General features: G+C 36.7%; 3 protein-coding genes across 3 annotated transcripts; 2 read left to right on the top strand and 1 right to left on the bottom strand.

The window, feature by feature from the left end:
• Positions 1-762: 762 nt before the first annotated feature.
• Positions 763-6,625, top strand: LOC104907890 (hypothetical protein). The gene is made up of 3 exons (XM_010696914.4): positions 763-2,416; positions 3,589-4,007; positions 5,845-6,625. Exons 1-3 carry the CDS (start codon positions 1,615-1,617, stop codon positions 6,502-6,504), a joined length of 1,881 nt encoding a protein of 626 aa, XP_010695216.2. The 5' UTR covers positions 763-1,614; the 3' UTR covers positions 6,505-6,625.
• A 1,028-nt stretch (positions 6,626-7,653) lies between these two features.
• On the bottom strand, positions 7,654-11,614 carry LOC104907892 (glycine-rich RNA-binding protein 2, mitochondrial). Its single transcript, XM_010696915.3, has 5 exons — positions 11,457-11,614; positions 10,291-10,435; positions 10,144-10,212; positions 9,114-9,220; positions 7,654-8,447 (listed from the first exon to the last, which is right to left on the bottom strand). Exons 2-5 carry the CDS (start codon positions 10,424-10,426, stop codon positions 7,908-7,910), a joined length of 852 nt encoding a protein of 283 aa, XP_010695217.2. The 5' UTR covers positions 10,427-10,435; positions 11,457-11,614; the 3' UTR covers positions 7,654-7,907.
• Positions 11,615-14,838: 3,224 nt separating this feature from the next.
• LOC104907893 (presenilin-like protein At2g29900) lies at positions 14,839-16,423 on the top strand. Its single transcript, XM_010696916.4, has one exon. The coding sequence runs from the start codon at positions 15,032-15,034 to the stop codon at positions 16,277-16,279; it is 1,248 nt and encodes a 415-aa protein (XP_010695218.2). The 5' UTR covers positions 14,839-15,031; the 3' UTR covers positions 16,280-16,423.
• Positions 16,424-17,549: the final 1,126 nt, after the last annotated feature.

The raw sequence follows: 17,549 nt of genomic DNA, 5'->3' as shown, positions 1-17,549 counted from the left end.
CGCTCCACCACATCAAAAAATGAATAAAATAAAGGAGAGAAGGAGGGTGTGGGGTGCGGCGGCGGAGGTGCGGCAGCGGTGGTGCAGCGGCCAGCGGCTGTGGTGTTGCATCACATACTAATTCCCATCAAATTGGTAACATTTTAGCTTCCTCATGTTTTGCTTGATGGTGGTATGGTGGTGGTGAAGTACTCTTTTTTTCATATGGGCTTTGTAAACTTGTTTGAAAAAAGAAATGAAAAATATATAAATACAGTATTTTATATATATACAGGGCGTTACCAGGAAATTTTAGGGCGTGATGTAGCAAACCAGTTTCATATCTCCAAGCCTTAGTGAACAAAATGGTAATCTCCTCGTTTATTTTTAATCTACACACTTTTCTATTTTAGTCTGTTTATTTTTTATGTACATGTTACCTTTTCTATTATTAGTAACATGTCCAGTCTACTTTATTTTCTTTTATATCATTTACTTTTTAATATTTTAATCAACTTTTTAGTTTTTTATCCACCTTTTCAGTTTTTCTCATACTTCTGGAGTTACTAACTGGTTCTCTTCTAAAGTGAAGTGAGTAAACTTAAAAGAAACTGTAAGTAATAAATCGAAAGTAGTCCCAAAAGTTTTTTATTTGAAAAACTTTGAAAAATTTCACCCACACAAAATCCACAGAAAAAACGATGCCATCTTGTTTTTTCCTGAATAACTTTTTTGTATTTTCATTTTTGACGTTTCCATTCTTTTTAGCTCAACCATCAATATATTATCATTCACCCTCCAAAAAAAACAGAGGGGGAAAAAAGGGTATTAATTTTGTCCAAATAATTGAAAAATAATATCTTCCCAGTCAGAACGTCTATTTTTTTTTCCCCTGTTTTCTGAAAGTTTCAATATCATAGATTTGGCTCACCAAACTACTGCTGCAATAAAGTAAGCCTTTCTCTCTTTTATCTCTGAGCATTAATTGTTGAAAAGGAGCCATTGTAGGAACTTCAATTCGTTTCTGAGTTCATCAACATCAAGCTATTGTTGTCTCCATTAATGGGTGTTGCGTTATTTTCAAGTGTGTATCTTTCATTTCTTTGATACCTCTACATAAACAATTTGGTGAGTTGTTTTATTTTTCTGTTTCTAGCAAGGGATTTTCCTCATTTTAAGGTTGCAAGGTGAGAATTAAGTCTCTCTTCAGATTCTGGTTGTTCAGGAACTGGGGTTGATAAATATTGTTGTTGAGATTGTGTTTTTCACGTTGTTGTGTTTTGGTTGACCAATTTGATTGGATTTTGGGGTTGCAACTGATTGTTTGAAGCATTATAGGGTTTTTATTTACCGGGTTTATATAATAAGGACAACAGAAATTACTTTTATTACTTGAATTAATTGAAGGGTGTGTTCTTTTGTGAATGAGCTAATATTTAGATAAAATTGGTGCTTTATTTGAGGAATTTTGCTTTTTATGTATTGGTTAGAACATATGGCATTTGATTAATTGGGAGTATGAGATTCATGAAATATGTATGTTATGGCATTTGGACACTGTGCATTGGAATGAAATTGGAAGTTGGTGTTGTCGAATTCGGGTAGCAAACTGTGTTGTTGGAGAAGGAATACAGAATGCAAATGGATTTGTGGGTTGTAGCAGCTGCTACTGGTGCTGGATACTTAGCTAAGTACTGGAAGAATGTTGTAGGGGATAAAGAAGGCTCATCAGGATTTCCTTCTGGAAGTTCTTTTCCTGATAATCCCGAATCCTCGTCATCAATCCAACAGAGTTCAAGCCACCAATTCTCTCAAAGAGAACCAACAGGGAAGCATTTCAGTGAAGCTGAAAAGGGTAAACATTTAGATGGATTGTTCACGGAATTATCTAGGAGAGATGATCCGTGCTCGACTTGTACTGATGAATTGGATCATGAGAAACAAATTGGGCATGAGGAATATAGGGATGGACATAGGTTAGATTCTGACATTCCTGATATACCTGAATACCACACTTGGGAAATGGGGGCTTCACATAGCTCCGGAAAAAGTAGGAAATCCCTGAGAGGTAGACGTCTTCAACGTCTCCCTTTGCAGTATGTTAAGCCTCGTACTTCTCTAGATAGTTGCCTTATGGCTCAGATGCAAAGGGAGCATGCAGAAATTGAGGAGTATCTTCGTACCCCTCTTTCTTCACCTTGTGCTCCGGCTATGAGGCCATTTCTTGTTACTGATGGAAGACAGGTAATTAGTAGAGCAAGTGGTGACTTCAGAAAGGAGTTGTACAAGGAAGTACGCCCGAAAGTAGATGATGAAGTAGTTGGGGTTCCCCATCTGCCACAAATCACAACTGGTAACACAAAACAGGAGCTTAGCAAAGGCAAGAGTCAGATGGGAAAATTGAGCAGCAAATCAATTCAACTTGATACAATAAATGGTACTTTTTTTCCTTTAGCTGACTCATTTATACATTGCTACGAGATTATCTAGCTTTGAAAAGATTGAAATTGAAGTGGCAAGAGTGTTATAAATTTTATTATCTATGATGTCTGAATTTTATGATGTGGATCATCGAAGATGAAGCCTAATCACAAGTGTAAAAATTTGTAAACCCTTTTAAGTCCTAATGTTTTTTTTTTGGAAATCTTCTCTCTACAAGTTTCTGCTGGTTATCTCGCATACGAAATGGGATCGGCATTAAACTTCTGACATTTTTTGAGTTCCTTTTGGCCTATAATTTACTAGCTCTTTCGTAATTTGAATCTTGTGATTAGTAGGTAGGGGATATCCTTGTTCTACGAGTGTCCAAGTCTCCAAATGACTTGAACTCCTTTCCATTATAATTGTCATAAGTGGGCTTGCATGCCTCACCAAAAATCAATACACAATGTAAGAGCAAGATGCATTTGTTTCTGTGGCAACTTTTCTACGTGTAAAATATATATTGTAAATTAGGTCAATATTTTCAAGTTCTTCAGAGGCTACTTATTGGCAATTTGAATGGAGGAAACAAGTTTTTGTTTTAGTTGGACAAGTACGAAATCAGCACAAATTTGTGTTTTCAGATACAAGACAATTTTGAGAGGATATTGCGGCCTAGCCCCGTTAGGAATGAAGGTGGGGTTGTTTATCCAAGAGGGGGTAGATATTGAAGACTTGGATTGAGTGAACAAGCAATACTGGCCACTGAGAGATTTGCCTCAAGGGACAAAAGATTCAAGGTGGGTTAATCAATCTGGAAGTAGGCTAGAATTTGATACAAAATATCTGTAAGAAGTATACGAAAATCATCGATAAGATGTACAATGTTCCAAATGAATTCTAGACGCACACCTGATGGCACTGTTATTAGCATATGGTGATTGTGCTTTGGACAAACTTAATACTCCAGCTTAAAATTGACTTCTCTGTTTGTCATCACTAAATTCTCTGGCCCGTATGTCTGATGGTATATAATGTCAGGCGGTATATGTTTAATAGTTATATATATCCCTTGGCATTGAGCTACGTTGTTATGAATTTTTCTGCTGTTCTTGTTGTCCCTTTTGATTATTATTTGAATTTTATTCTTCGTTCAGTTTCTTATTCCAAAGTTGTGACATCTATCAGGATCCTTAAGTGGGCAAGTCCTTTTCTGTCTTGGGATCTCCATTGGTGTAATGTCGTCTTTGATAGCTAACAACGGGGAAGTGGAAAAGTTGAAGCTGAGCTTGAAGCAAACTGAAAATTTGGTTGAAGATCTTCAGGAAGAGCTTGAGATGAAAGATTCATTAACTGTTAAAGAACTCATCAATGATGATGACTCGCAGGATATACATGAAAGTTCTCGCAGTCGTGAGCAATTAAATTTGTTCTCTGATCAAGTAGACACAGATTTGACAATGAAATTTGCTGATGAAGAATCACCAAGTCTGGAGAAAACTGAGTCAATGAGTAAAATTGAAGCAGAGCTTGAAGCTGAACTGGAGAGATTGGAGCTAAGCATGAAAGGTTCAAATTTGCAAGGAAGATCATCAGATACTATTGAGGTACATATAATTTCTTTGCCCAATACTCCAATTGTCGGTATGTGAGTAAACACTGAAAGTAAGTGCTAACCCTGTAGCTAGAGGAACAAGTAGCTATGCTCATGTCTAAAGAGAAAGATGATCAGAATGTTTGTAGTTTTGTTGATTCCATATATATATAATGTGCTGAATTGTGATTGAAAACTCCACAAAAATTATTACCTCTTTCATTTATAAACAATTATGCTGTGGACCACCACAGAAGTCATCCCCTCCACAAATTATTCATCTTTACCCATTCCTCCTTCCCAGCCGACCATCGCTCCTCGCAGCCAACATTTCCCATCCGACAACAATTGCCTTCTCCAGCTGACCCATTACTCCCAAAGTCGCAATCGACAACCATCGTAAACCCTAGCTGCTAACTATGACCACCATTAGGTAGGCTGCCGCAAACCACAATCAGCCCCCATAAGAGCACAGAATACCCTCGTCACAGTCACTACAAACAAGACCACCACAACCCAAGCACCGGCAACAACACCAGGAAATGTCCCACTAACTTCGGTGCAGGATTTAGAGAGTGACTGTAGCTTCTACTGTTTCCTTTCTGTTTGGTTTCTTTGTTTATAGCTTCATTGAACACTTGAAAATGATTTCAGTCCCTTTTCCTTCTCCAACCAAACAGGGTGGGTAGGCAGGGTCTTCGATTCACTTTATTTTGTTTCTCTTTCTCGTTTCCTTTCCTTTCGTTCTGGGTATAGATAATTAATTTGAAACTGATCGTCAGCCCACTCAATTTAGAATCTTTCAACGCCAGTTTGCCTCTACTGGACAGGTCTGAACAGGCCTTAAGTTCCAGGTGGACCACATGGATTAGCCCGTTGGTCAACGTTATTAACCAGGAACACAATTTGAACCCCTTACATGGGTTTTGTGTCAACTCTTTGCTAAATTTGTAGTGTATTTGGACTAGCTATTAACCATCACCACGTCTCAATCTTTTATAGGGGTTTGCTACTAAGGTTAGTAAGGTAAGTGACTCTCAAAGTGGCAAATGTGATTTATATTAGGTATCGCCACCTACTTTGAAGTTTTTGGCTTATAGTCAGTTAAGATTTTTTTTATTAACAGTTGCAGGGTGAGCTCAATACACTTTTCTCACCCTCAATGAAAACTCTAGCTTCTCCAAAAGGTGCACCTATGAGCTAGCAATACAAAAGTTGCCGGTCCCGTAATTTGCCAGAATCTACTGCTTGTCTGCTCCTCAGTATTCCATCATCTGAAACCTATTAGCTAATGAAATGTAACTTAACATAGTTTGAGCTATCTTCATCCTTTTGGCTGTTGGATCATGATGCAGTTGGTAACAAATGTTCCTGGAATCGATGTTTTGGCTTAAACAGCTTTTAGGATTAAGCCACTTGCATAGTTGCATGAAATTCTACAAGTTATTTCCAGCATCATTTAAATGGATGTCAGTGCTTTGATTCTCCTTTTCTGTACACGTTTCGGGTTAATAGAACAAGGGAGGGAGATCCTCTGGCTATGCTTTTTCAGTTTCTGGTAACATTCTTAAAGTATCATGTACCTTGTCTTTTCTTCTGCTACCTGGACTCAGACCTTCCCTACGTCATGGGGGTTTGACGCCATTATGCAGCTGCTTGCCTATTGTTTGTACTTGCTTTAATGATCCCTCATGCAGGTGATTATGGGGTTTACAGGTAATTCCAAAACTGTAATACATATATTGTGCAACCTAGCACGTTATATTGCCTCATGAACTGTCTCGAATTTTCTCGAGCCTTTACATTGCATTTTCATTCTATTGTACTTATATGATACAATTTTGATGCAGTTTGACCAGGAATTCGACCAGGATGTTGCTTCAGAACTGGTACATGGTGAACTAAATGCTGATATATTCCCAGGGAAGTCCAGCTCAGAACCTACCCCTGATCGAGGCTCAACCCCTCCATCAATGAAAGACTGTGTCTCACCTCGTGAACTGAGCTTGCGCTTGCATGAGGTCATTCAATCAAGATTACACGAGCGCATCATGGAGCTTGAGACAGAACTTGCAAATAGCCGGAAAAAGGTACGACACTTGGAACTTGAGAAACATTCTTGGAAAGAGATCTCTCGAAGCGAGTCTTCATCTACCTTGGGCAGCCCCGTGGCACAGCCTCTTGTAATGAATTTGTCAGGGGATGCCCTTGATGCCTATAATGAAGCTTATGGTGAACTTAACAAGCTAAGTGCGGCAAGAATTGAAGATCTAGGGATTGAGAGCGATGATCAGCAAGATATTCTACTCTCAATCAATCAGGGGATGGGTGAAAAGCTAAATGGCATTCAAAATGGTGGAAATAGAATACCGCCATATGAAGGTAGTCCAAAAGACTATGACAACAGAGATGATAGTGATGATGATTTATTACTGATAAAGCAGATTGTTGAGAAAGCTAGACAAGGTTCTCCGGCAATTTTAAGGGCTCAAAAGGCATGGTATGGTTGAACATTGATGAGAACTAGAGTAGTTAACTTTAAGGGAACATTGGAATATAAATTTTTGGTACATTGTAAAAAAAATCACATTTTTTTCCTTGTAGAGTAGTAAATTTTTTTGATACTCGTGTCTCGTCTCCACTTGACCACTAACTCCAAAGAAGTGGAGCCAATGATAGAATAACAATCAGTGTTAAAACACACTTAAGACTCAAATTCCTATACTTGAAAATTCAACGCACTTAAGAGTGAGTGTTAGACAACTACTAGCTAAAATCATGGTAATAATTCGGTGGTCTTAGCTTGGCCTAGGGAAAAACTGTCTATATACTGGGAAATCTATCCACTAGAGATAGACATTAATAATAAGTAGAATCTAACTCGACAGAATTATTTATTTTTTAATTATCTATTTTTAATGTATAGTCTATCCAGTAGGTAGATGTAGCAATCTCCCTTGACCTAAGAGTATAAAGATCAAGACTAAGCTAGTCCACTCATCGTTTTGGGTAGTGAGTGCATCTATGGGAAAGATGAGGTTGGTGCTAGAAATAAGATTAACCCCATGTCCCCAACATTAAAGTTGTTTGAGTAAACTATTCTAAATTAGAAGTAGAATAAATTAGATCTTGTCAAAGTAGAATAAATCACACTTTATCTAGCAAGTGTTCCCTTAAAAATAAAAATCAATAAAAATAAACAAAAATAATTGTTATTGTGTCGGGCAATTTATCAAGATGGAAGATCTCCTGAAAATCCCTCTGCGTTGGCCCTTCAAATGGGTACTATTAAATCAGCAATACGCATCTTCGCATCTGATACTATGTCAAGTTTTAAACCTTTTATTCGAAACTATAAAGAACCATGAAATTCCAAAACCCTGCTAGATAATTACAATCTCAAGATCCCTGAGAAAAGTTTGCTCGAGTTGATAAGACTCACTGAACACAGAAGGCATTTTATCTTAAGAAAATGGGCAATTTGGAGTAGATTACTTAAAGGTACGCAAAGAATGCTGCTAAAGGAGGCACGGCGATCCACACTTGTAATGGTTGATGTACCAAAATAAGAGAACCAAATACAACTATGAGCACGCCACAGGACATCGCTACAGCCTACAAGGTTCATGGGTATAGAAGTCCAATGTCGAGCTATGCAGTTAGGGAAAACTGACATTAAAATTATCATTGCAAAGAGTTCAACAAGTTCCCCAGCTCCAACTTCAAGCGACCAAAAACTAGAAGTCTTCAACGATGACAAAGATAAACGAGTAGATAATAGAAAAATAAATTATACTCAAGATAGTCCGTCCTAGCAGTAAAATGAATGTCCGACAGCATATTTGTTGCAGGAATCAAATTTATGTTCTTCACATGTTGCCAGCACTCAGACTTGTTGTAACCTAAGAAAAGATCAAGCCCTCTTCGCGAAATCATCAGGCTCATCATCCCTAAAGTTCTCTTCCAGGGGACCCTTAGACTCGAAGTCACCAACATCACCACCGATGCCACTGTTTGAGTTGCTGTCAAATTGGTCTGCTGTACCATTTTCAAGTCCACTGCTACCGAAGCCAGTCTCAGCGGTGACATTACCACCAGCGGCACCACCACCGAAGTAGGAATCACTTCCACCAACTCCACCAGCAACACCATAACTTCCACCGCCTCCACCACTACCACCATACTGTCCACTTGGAGCATAGCCCCCAGCGTTTCCTCCTCCATAGTTTTGCCCTCCACCATAACCGCCCCCACCATAACCGCCCCCACCATAATTTTGCCCTCCACCATAACCGCCACCACCGTAATTTTGCCCTCCGCCATAGCCACCGCCACCACCACCATAACCACCTCCACCACCATAGCCGCCGCCACCGTAGCCGCCGCCCCCACCAAATGGTCTTGGTGCTCTATCAGTTGCATAGTTGACCCTCACCCTACGGCCATGCATATCCTGCAAAATTTACAAAGAAAGTGTTGCGTAAGTAAAACAAGAATAATATCAACCATGGATTGACTCATGCAGCTACTACAGACAGTGACTTTCAGAGAATACTCAAGACCCCGGATCATAGATAATCCAACTTAGTATAAAAACATAAAGGTTCTCGGGGTACTCTCACACAGATTTGAGTTAAGTATCTTAAAACTTAAGAAAGAATGGTGAACTTCACATGCATTTCAAGTAAATATAATCTCCCTAAACCTGCGAGGAGAAAAAAGTCGATACTGAAATCATCTACATGCTTTTATTCATTTTATCACGTGAAAAACATAGGCAACACAAAATTTTGGACTGAACAGGTAAAATACTTTGGAGCATAGAACAAAAAAACAGCCGTGGTATTATGGGTGGCATCTCGCGGGTGTAATAATGCACTTTGCAGCCTTGCATAATGATGAAGATTCAAAGATCATCTACATGGTTTTATTCATTTCATTTCACGCGTTACACTATGGCATCACAAGAAATGGCAAGTTCATAAATCATTACAGCGCAACCTTTATGCAAGAGAAGATCTTAGTTAAAGTTTCATCCTTTAAGAAGCAATGACCAACACCTTCACATATTTTGTTCCACCAACAACTCATGAAAAGAGAAACCAGCATTGATAATTACCTGTCCATCCAAAGCCTGGATAGCACTGGAAGCCTCTTCACTAGAAGTAAATGTAACAAAACCAAAACCCCTTGATCTATTCTGCTCACGATCAACAATGACTCTAGCTGCAAAAGAATATAGAAATTGTCAAATAATTCTACTGACTTGTACCTTCCTAAAATATGAGGGGATGAAAGGGAGGGAGCGTAAAAATATTCAATCATATGACATATGCATGCACTTGTATACGTGTGAGGCGAGGGGAAGGAAATAGATCAAAACATCACTTTATAAAGCAAAGTTGCTGGCACAGCAAAAGGTCTATATAGTAAAATGTTCAAAATATTTTATTATCCATGACATGCCACAATATCTAGCTAATAGCAATGATCCATATTCAACTTCAACATCAATTTAGGAGGTCCTACCATCCTTAGTAACATCACTTAAAAGTCATACTCGTCATTATGCTCAAACACTGTTATAAAACCGAATATTGAATCAAAGAAATTCTCCACATGGAATAAGAAAGAGGTTATACATCTTATAACTTTAATAAAATACCAGTATTGGACATTTCACAATATTTCACAAGTCCAGTAGACTATGGCAGATTGTAAAACAACAAATCAAAGTTACAGTAATGAGACTTCTTACATCATGTAGCAACCCCCAGCCGCTATCAAGTTACATCCTCCATACACTATTTATCATTATAATAATATTTGATATTTGAGAAATCAATTTAAGTTTGATTGTACAGGTCAGGAATGTAATACACAAGGGAAGAACTAAAGCTACATTCAGTAGTTCACCTGGCAGTGCTTTCAAATTGGCAAACACATGACTGTTATGGTATGTTATTCAATGCATTGCAAGCATTTCTGAAGTCTTGACTGAAGCTATTCGATCCAGATTTCAAATAAAATTTCAATCAAAAGACAATAAACCACGGGTTTTCCACTAGGAAGGGTCCACCAGATGGATCAATTACCACGACTGGGTACAGTAACTTTTTTATAATGTAGACACACACAATGATACATACCTTCAACAACTTCACCATATTGAGAAAAATGTTCCCTTAAGGATGTGTCATCTACAGCATACGAGAGACCTGCATTAAATGAAAAGACGTTAGACAAGGTCACTAGACAAAACACACACAAAAATGCTGAATAAATTGTAATTATACCTCCAACAAAGACTTTTGAAGATGACATGCATCTTAGAGCCTGATAAATAGAGGGGTTAGATACTGTAATTTGCGAGGTCATCTGCTTGCTCACGCTCTGTTTGAGTATATTCCCAACTTTACTGAAGAAAGCCATAGCTGCAGCCTACAAAAGGAAGTCAAAAAGCAAAGGGATGTGAAAAACACGTTCCAATAACTCCACAACACCACCACCTTCAAGCTTCAATTAATTAACATTATCCAACATATCTTACTTATGTGTGAACTAACAAGACAAATCCCACATCTAACATTCGAATCACACCAAGCACCAATTGTACCCAGAAGTGTGGTTGGTATAGCAATCTCGCTATTACAGCCTCTGAACTAGCCATAAGAAAACTTCACCTTTCCTCGTACAATACATTATCAACAAGCTAGTAGGAGCAGGGTTAAAGACCATTTCACCTATCAGGCTATCACTCAAGCCTCAACAGAGATAATTTCTTTTCCATTTCTAAAAAAAGAAATTACGGCATGCACACCTTCGGCTCCATCCCAGCCACTAACAACAACTTCTTCCAAAACCAATACCACACCCATGATTTTCACCATTCTGACAGATGGGACCAAATCCCAAAACCTAGCAAATCGAAAACGCGCTAAGCAGGTCTTTGATATTAAAAACGAACCAAATTTGTACAAGAAAACCTAAATTTAACCATCAAATCGCGCAAAATATCTACCCTCCTAACACTGAAGCTATATAAGGTGATTAAAAAACATATTAATCCCTTACTTAAACTCATATTTGAACTAACCTCCGAAACAATAATACAATACATTAAACATATGCATTTACAGAATCAATCAAACACTACCGATAGTAAACGCAACATCGCACTTTTCCTACCAATCAAAACCATAACATTTATACAAAAACACATTTCTTCACCAAAAAACCAACACATTTCAAACATTAAAAATGACAAGATATAATTAAATCAGAAGCAAACGATCAAATTCATCAAAAAGATAAAAAAAATCAACTACTTCGCCGAGAAATGAAGAACAATAATCAGTAAAATCAACCAACAGAAAATCAATTGAGCAAACCGATAACCTAAAAATGAAAGAACAACTCAAATTAAAGAGAGAATTTAGAGAGAGAAAGAGGAGAGAGAAACCTTGAAATGTTGAGAAAGTGTATAAACCCTAAACAGGGTTTTTGATCGGGAAAGAAGAGGTCTTTAAACTTGGAGAGATAGAGAGAGAGTATTATTCAGTGAACGAAGGTGTAATATAAAGATAATTGAGAGATGATATAGTGATCGTTAGATGAGTTGTGAGTCATTCTCAGCCGTTTGATTTTATTGATATGGTGATGTAATGGTTTTGTGGGAAGACGTGGTGAGTTATGCTTGGTTCTTGCTTTTGTAAATGTGACAGTCAGTCAGTTTATGAGATCTTTCTTTATTACTAGTATTTCAAACGATATCCTTTTTCATCTCATTTAGATTGTGGATTTTAGGGCTACAAATGAGCTTATGGTCAAAACTCAAAACTTTGTAAAGAAATAGGTTTAAATAAAAACTTTAGCTCATTTTTAGTAATTGAAATTTTATACTTCCTCCGTTCTGTTTTAAATGAAACATTGAATGAAATATCACTATTCACTGATCAATTTTAACTCCAATTTATCGTTATTATATAAAGAAAAACATAGTCAAGTGGGATCTTGTTAGATTCGTCTCGACGCATACTATCAAATTATAACTTTTTTATATTTTTTACGTGTACACAACTAAAGATATTAATGACTAAAGAAGCGCGTTGGGTTGCGTGAAAAAGCAAACGTTTCATTTAAAACAGAACGGAGGAAGTATAATAATTTATCAATAGATTGGTTTTCATTTTTTTATTTAGTTGATGACATTTGTACATTTTGACAGTTATGTTATTATATTTTACTAGGATTACTTGAATTCGTTATTTATTTTTTGAAAATTTATAATAATTTATCAATAGATTGGTTTTAATTTTCTTATTGAGTTGATGACATTTGTACATTTTGACTGTTATGTTATTATTATTTTACTAGGATTACTTGAATTCGTTATTTATTTTTGTTTGGGTAAATATTTTTGAATTGTTGGTTCAATCTTTAGAAAGAAAGAAAAACATTTGAAGTTGCAAAATTTACTTACTAGATCAAGCTCCTTTAGAATTCGTTTAGGAGGCTCCGCTTAAAGATTGTTGCAGCTTCAATCCGACTTTAAATCTTGTAAACAAAGTTTTCCAAATGGTCTTTGTTAATTAATGTGTAAGATGCAGTATCATTCCTCAGGTTTTACCTAATAATTAGAATTGAACATGTGGAAGTTTTGAGGTGGAGGTGACCAAACAAACTCCAACCTCGAGTAAGGGAGAACATAAACACAATTAGGTGAAGGGAGACTTTATGGAAAAAAAAAGTAAGATAAAATTCAATTTTAAAGTCACGTTCTTTTTTATTATAAAAGAAATGTGCTTTGTTCAATTGTGAAGTTTTTCTTCTAAAAAATAACACTAATTTATATAAACCAAGTATAATACCAAATAATACTAATCTTAGACTTCGCTCCTTTGGGATGAACTGCATTGAACTGAAGTTATATGAATTGAGTTGAACTAAAACTGTAAGAGGAAACTAGTTGAATTAGATTGAAATGAATTGAAGTGAGCTGAACTTTACTATACTTAACAGAATTTGTGCCCAAAGGAACGGGGGCCTTAATCATTTCCTATATACCAAAGGCAACTATGTTAGTATCAAATCAATAAGGAGATCACTTGAGATGGAGAAGATGAGGAAGGAGCCAATTTTGATTAAACTTAGAAGCTCGAAAGAATGTCTAGAACACACAAATGTTAATAAAAGATGTTTGAGGCGTTTCCACTAGGTGATTGCAAACAAAATGCATCTTCGAGCTTTCTGTTTTACTGATAGTCTTAGATGCATCTCTTTGTTTTTTCACGTTTACTGACGTAGGAAGGTTAGCGGATAAGTTCGATAAGGAAGTCCGACAAAAGGGCCTGAAATGATTTCCACTAATCGGGCTTACGGAGTCCGATTGCTTATTGTGATACCTTTTCGGAAACGGAACGGGCCAACGAGTCAAACTCACCGCTACGTCGTGACCTATAGGCTTTTTAAGCCATCCGAGTTCGTTTAAGGTCCGAAATAAGCATTTTAATAATTTTCGGATTTAATTATTTCCTTAATTTCGTATTAGGATTTTGTGTTAAGTATTTAAACATTATTAGGTCATTGTTTGGAGGCAGTTTTTGACTTTTAATAAAATCGCAGAGTTCCTACTCTTTTCGGGTGGATTCCGGAGTTTTTACAGATTTATCGCTTGTAAATCTGTTTGTTCTTGATTGAGATTAGCGCTTGCTTTTCTCCATAATTTTCGACGGCGTCATTTACCAATACGTTTTTTTGAACGTTCATATATCTAATTGTGCATAAGTAAAAATTATAAAAAGTTGATATTCAAAATCCTCGTATTGAAATGAATTTAACAAGATGAATCAACTTTTTTTTTTTGATCCATATGAGCCACGAAGGCAGTACAAAGTACAAAGAAGGGGAGGGGGGTTCGAACCTGTGACCTATCGTTTACAACACCTCAATCTTAACCACTAGGCCAAAATATCTTTGGTTAAACAAGATGAATCAACTATGTTTTTTAATTTCTTATATAATGGTAAGAGAAAACTTGTTAAGTTGGTTGATGACTCATGAATAGTGACCAAATGCCAAATGGTGTAATTATTTTGAAACGGAGGAAGTATTATTTATTGAGTTATTTGGTTAGGTAATCATGTATCATGTTTCAGAAAAATTGGGTATTAGATGGGTGGATGAAAATTAATTGTCTGACAAATTTGTAAAAGCCTATGATATTCTACTTAACCTAACACTCATGATTAAAAATAAAATTTATGGTGCATTTTCTTCAGTTGAAATTTTACTAAACCTATTTAAACTAAACTTATCAAAATTAGTTTTTCTATAATTTATTATAACTTCTCTAAACTTATTGGATTTCAACACCTATATAAAATTATCACAACTTATTTTAACTTTTAATGTTCGTTAAATTTAGGGGTTTGTTTGGTTAACATTATTTAACATATGAGGTTAGAATTTATAGGGATTGATATTTTTTGGTGTTGTTTGGTTGACAAATTCATGGGAAGTAGAACTTCCTATAAAGTTCCACTTCCCACAAGATGGAGGAAGTTACTTACCTAGGGAGACCTAGGTGAGTGGAAATTCCCATGAAAATATTCATTTTCCATGAATCACCAAACAACATCTAGCAATTCCTAGAAAATATAATTACATAGGTAAGTGGAAATTCTCATGGAAATATTCATTTTCCTTGAATCACCAAACAACATCTAGCAATTCCCTAAAAATATAATTACATGAAAAGATAATATTCTAAAGATTTGCACTCCCTACCTTCAACCAAATGAGCACTTATTTTCGCTTAAACTTATCTAACTTTCTCGTGGGACTTGGGAGTTTGGTGTTTTGGACACGATTGACATGCTAATATTGGATCTAGTTCACACCCAAACACATTACCCTTGTTTCTGGGACTGAAAGGTCAATTTTATCCCAGAAAGCAAAACAACCCTAAATCAAATCTTACCGTTACCCTTCTCATCAATCTGCAAGATTGAATCACCTTCAAACAAACCCCAAAAAATGGACAGAAACGAAAGACCCTCAAGCATAATTGATACATTAGGTGAAGAACTAGTCAGAATCATAACCCCAGTTTCAATTTGCATGTTCTTGGTAGTTATTCTAGTTTCAATCCTCAACTCTGATTCTTCATCTTCATCTTCATCTTTAGAATCAATCACTACCATAGCCAATTTAGCTTATGATGAGAGCAATTCAGATTCAATTTGGGACAAATTTGAAGGTGCCCTTTTGAATTCTCTTGTTTTTGTGGTAATTGTAACTATTATTACCTTCTTTTTGGTGTTTTTATTCTATATTAGATGCACCAAATTCTTGAAATATTATATGGGTTTTTCTGCTTTTATGGTGTTGGGGTTTATGGGTGCTCAAATTGCTATTTTGTTGATTGCGAAATTGAATTTGCCAATTGATCCTATCACATTTGTTGTGATTATGTTCAATTTTGCTATTGTGGGAGTTTTGGCTGTATTTTTGTCAAAGATGGCAATTCTAGTTACTCAGGCTTATTTGGTTGTTATTGGAGTGCTGGTTGCTTATTGGTTTACTATGTTACCTGAGTGGACTACTTGGGTGCTTTTGGTTGCCATGTCACTCTATGATTTAGCTGCTGTGTTGTTGCCTATTGGCCCGCTTCGGCTTTTGGTGGAGCTTGCAGTGTCTAGGGACGAAGATATACCGGCCTTAGTCTATGAAGCTCGGCCTGTTAATGTCAATGAGTCTGATGGTGTTGGTCAGAGGAGGCTGTGGAGAGAGAGGAGTAATGATCAGCAAGAACATACAAATATTGGGGTATCAACTGTTGCAAGTGGTTCTGTTGAGAGAGATTTAGTGAGTACTGAAGAGGGACGGGTGCCAAATAATGATCAGGATACTTCTGTGCCATTGCTTGATCACATAATGAATGCCGAAGGGCATGTACACCAAGGAGTAGTTTCAGATGATGGCATGGCCTTTGAAGGGATTGGTTTGGGATCTTCTGGTGCAATTAAGCTAGGACTTGGGGATTTTATCTTTTACAGTGTCTTGGTTGGTAGGGCAGCAATGTATGATTATATGACGGTGTATGCTTGTTATTTGGCTATAATAGCCGGTCTTGGAATCACGTTGATGCTACTGGCTGTTTATCAGAAAGCTTTGCCTGCTTTGCCTGTGTCTGTCATGCTTGGGGTATTGTTTTATGTTTTGACTCGGGTTTTGCTTGAAGAATTTGTAATGCAGTGCTCCAGTAATCTTGTTATGTTCTAGTGTTGTATATTTATTTGTAGTAAAGTCTCATCTCCGAAGCTGTCACTCGACACTCGTGTTTAAAAGTTGGGTGCAATTAGCTTGCTTGCAAAATTGTTCTTTTTCACTCTCAATATATTGGTTGACAGTTGCGCTTGAAGATTACTTTTTCGTTGTTCTGAATCTTCCAAGGTTCATTATTGTGAAAGGTCTCAAGTAGTAAATTGTCGGAGTTGGAAACTGAAGAAGGATATGGTTAGAGTTGGTGAAAAATGCAGCACGCAGGCAAATGTAGTCATGTAGATAGATGGCTGACAGTTCTGTAAAGGTACTGTGTAAGTTAATCTGTAGTGTTATGTGTTCATTCAACTTCTGTTATACTGGAAATTAGAAAGCTAAAAGGAAGTTAATATCCACTATTATCTGCATCCTATGGCAAACTTGGGAGATGGGGGATTTTGAGATTTAGAATAAACTGTGAAAGTCTGTTGCAAACTTGCAACACCTATAGGCTATAACAGTTATGTGAATGTTGTACCTTTTTGATCAACAAGATGTTCCTGGTCATAGAATAGCATCATCTTTTCTTTGATGCAATGTTGTTATGCTAGTTAAGCTGTAATGTTTTATGTTTTATCTGTTTCAATAAAGCAGCAGGAAAATAGGCAGTTGGTATTAGAAATTGAAGCAAATATTATATGCACCAAGTAGAATAGGTAAAGCAGTAATGGTCTTAGGTTTGTGAGTCCCTTTTTTCCTAAATTTAATGATCGTACTGTGGCAAGAATAATATTGAAGGATTTATTCAGTCCCCCCCCCCCTCTTATGCTTATTTTAAACTTATCATCTGTGTTAGATTTTTTGTTCTTTTGTGGTGTAGTTTTAGAATTGAACAGCGCTACCTTTCGCTACACCTCCAGCTAACTGCAAAAAGATAACTGGTTTGCTAAACGCCGTCCTGAAATTTCCTACTAACACCCTTTATAACTACATATATATGTATTTGTGTTTATAATACTTTCACTCACTCATTCGTTTTACATCCCGCTTCCATTCCTCCTCACCTCTTCCATTCCCTCTCATCTTTCACACTCTCTCTCATTCCTTCCATTTCCTCCATTGAAGGACTACGAGATTTTAAAAAAATCCGACAAGATCACGTTTTCCAATGACTTCAAGTGTTTTTTACCATCTCGTTATATTATGGGAAAATGCTAATGTAATTAAATGTTTTCAAATGAAACTGGTAGAATGTCTTAAACATGGCGCTTTGAAGAAATGGGGGTTCGGG

This window comes from Beta vulgaris, chromosome 5, assembly GCF_026745355.1.
Source record: "Beta vulgaris subsp. vulgaris cultivar EL10 chromosome 5, EL10.2, whole genome shotgun sequence".
Classification (NCBI taxonomy): Eukaryota; Viridiplantae; Streptophyta; class Magnoliopsida; order Caryophyllales; family Amaranthaceae; genus Beta; species Beta vulgaris.
The sequence above is the reverse complement of the archived record's forward strand: the minus strand, read 5'-3'. Positions and strand labels throughout refer to the sequence as shown.

Excerpts from the sequence above, each read along its gene's own strand:
- LOC104907890 (XM_010696914.4), top strand. The coding sequence starts at position 1,615 with ATGCAAATGGATTTGTGGGTTGTAGCAGCTGCTACTGGTGCTGGATAC. Across the intron at positions 2,417-3,588 it reads TCAACTTGATACAATAAATG|GATCCTTAAGTGGGCAAGTC; the intron begins GTACTTTTTTTC and ends GACATCTATCAG. Across the intron at positions 4,008-5,844 it reads GATCATCAGATACTATTGAG|TTTGACCAGGAATTCGACCA; the intron begins GTACATATAATT and ends ATTTTGATGCAG.
- LOC104907892 (XM_010696915.3), bottom strand. The coding sequence starts at position 10,426 with ATGGCTTTCTTCAGTAAAGTTGGGAATATACTCAAACAGAGCGTGAGC. Across the intron at positions 10,213-10,290 it reads TTCAAAAGTCTTTGTTGGAG|GTCTCTCGTATGCTGTAGAT; the intron begins GTATAATTACAA and ends CATTTAATGCAG. Across the intron at positions 8,448-9,113 it reads TCCAGGCTTTGGATGGACAG|GATATGCATGGCCGTAGGGT; the intron begins GTAATTATCAAT and ends TAAATTTTGCAG.
- LOC104907893 (XM_010696916.4), top strand. The coding sequence starts at position 15,032 with ATGGACAGAAACGAAAGACCCTCAAGCATAATTGATACATTAGGTGAA.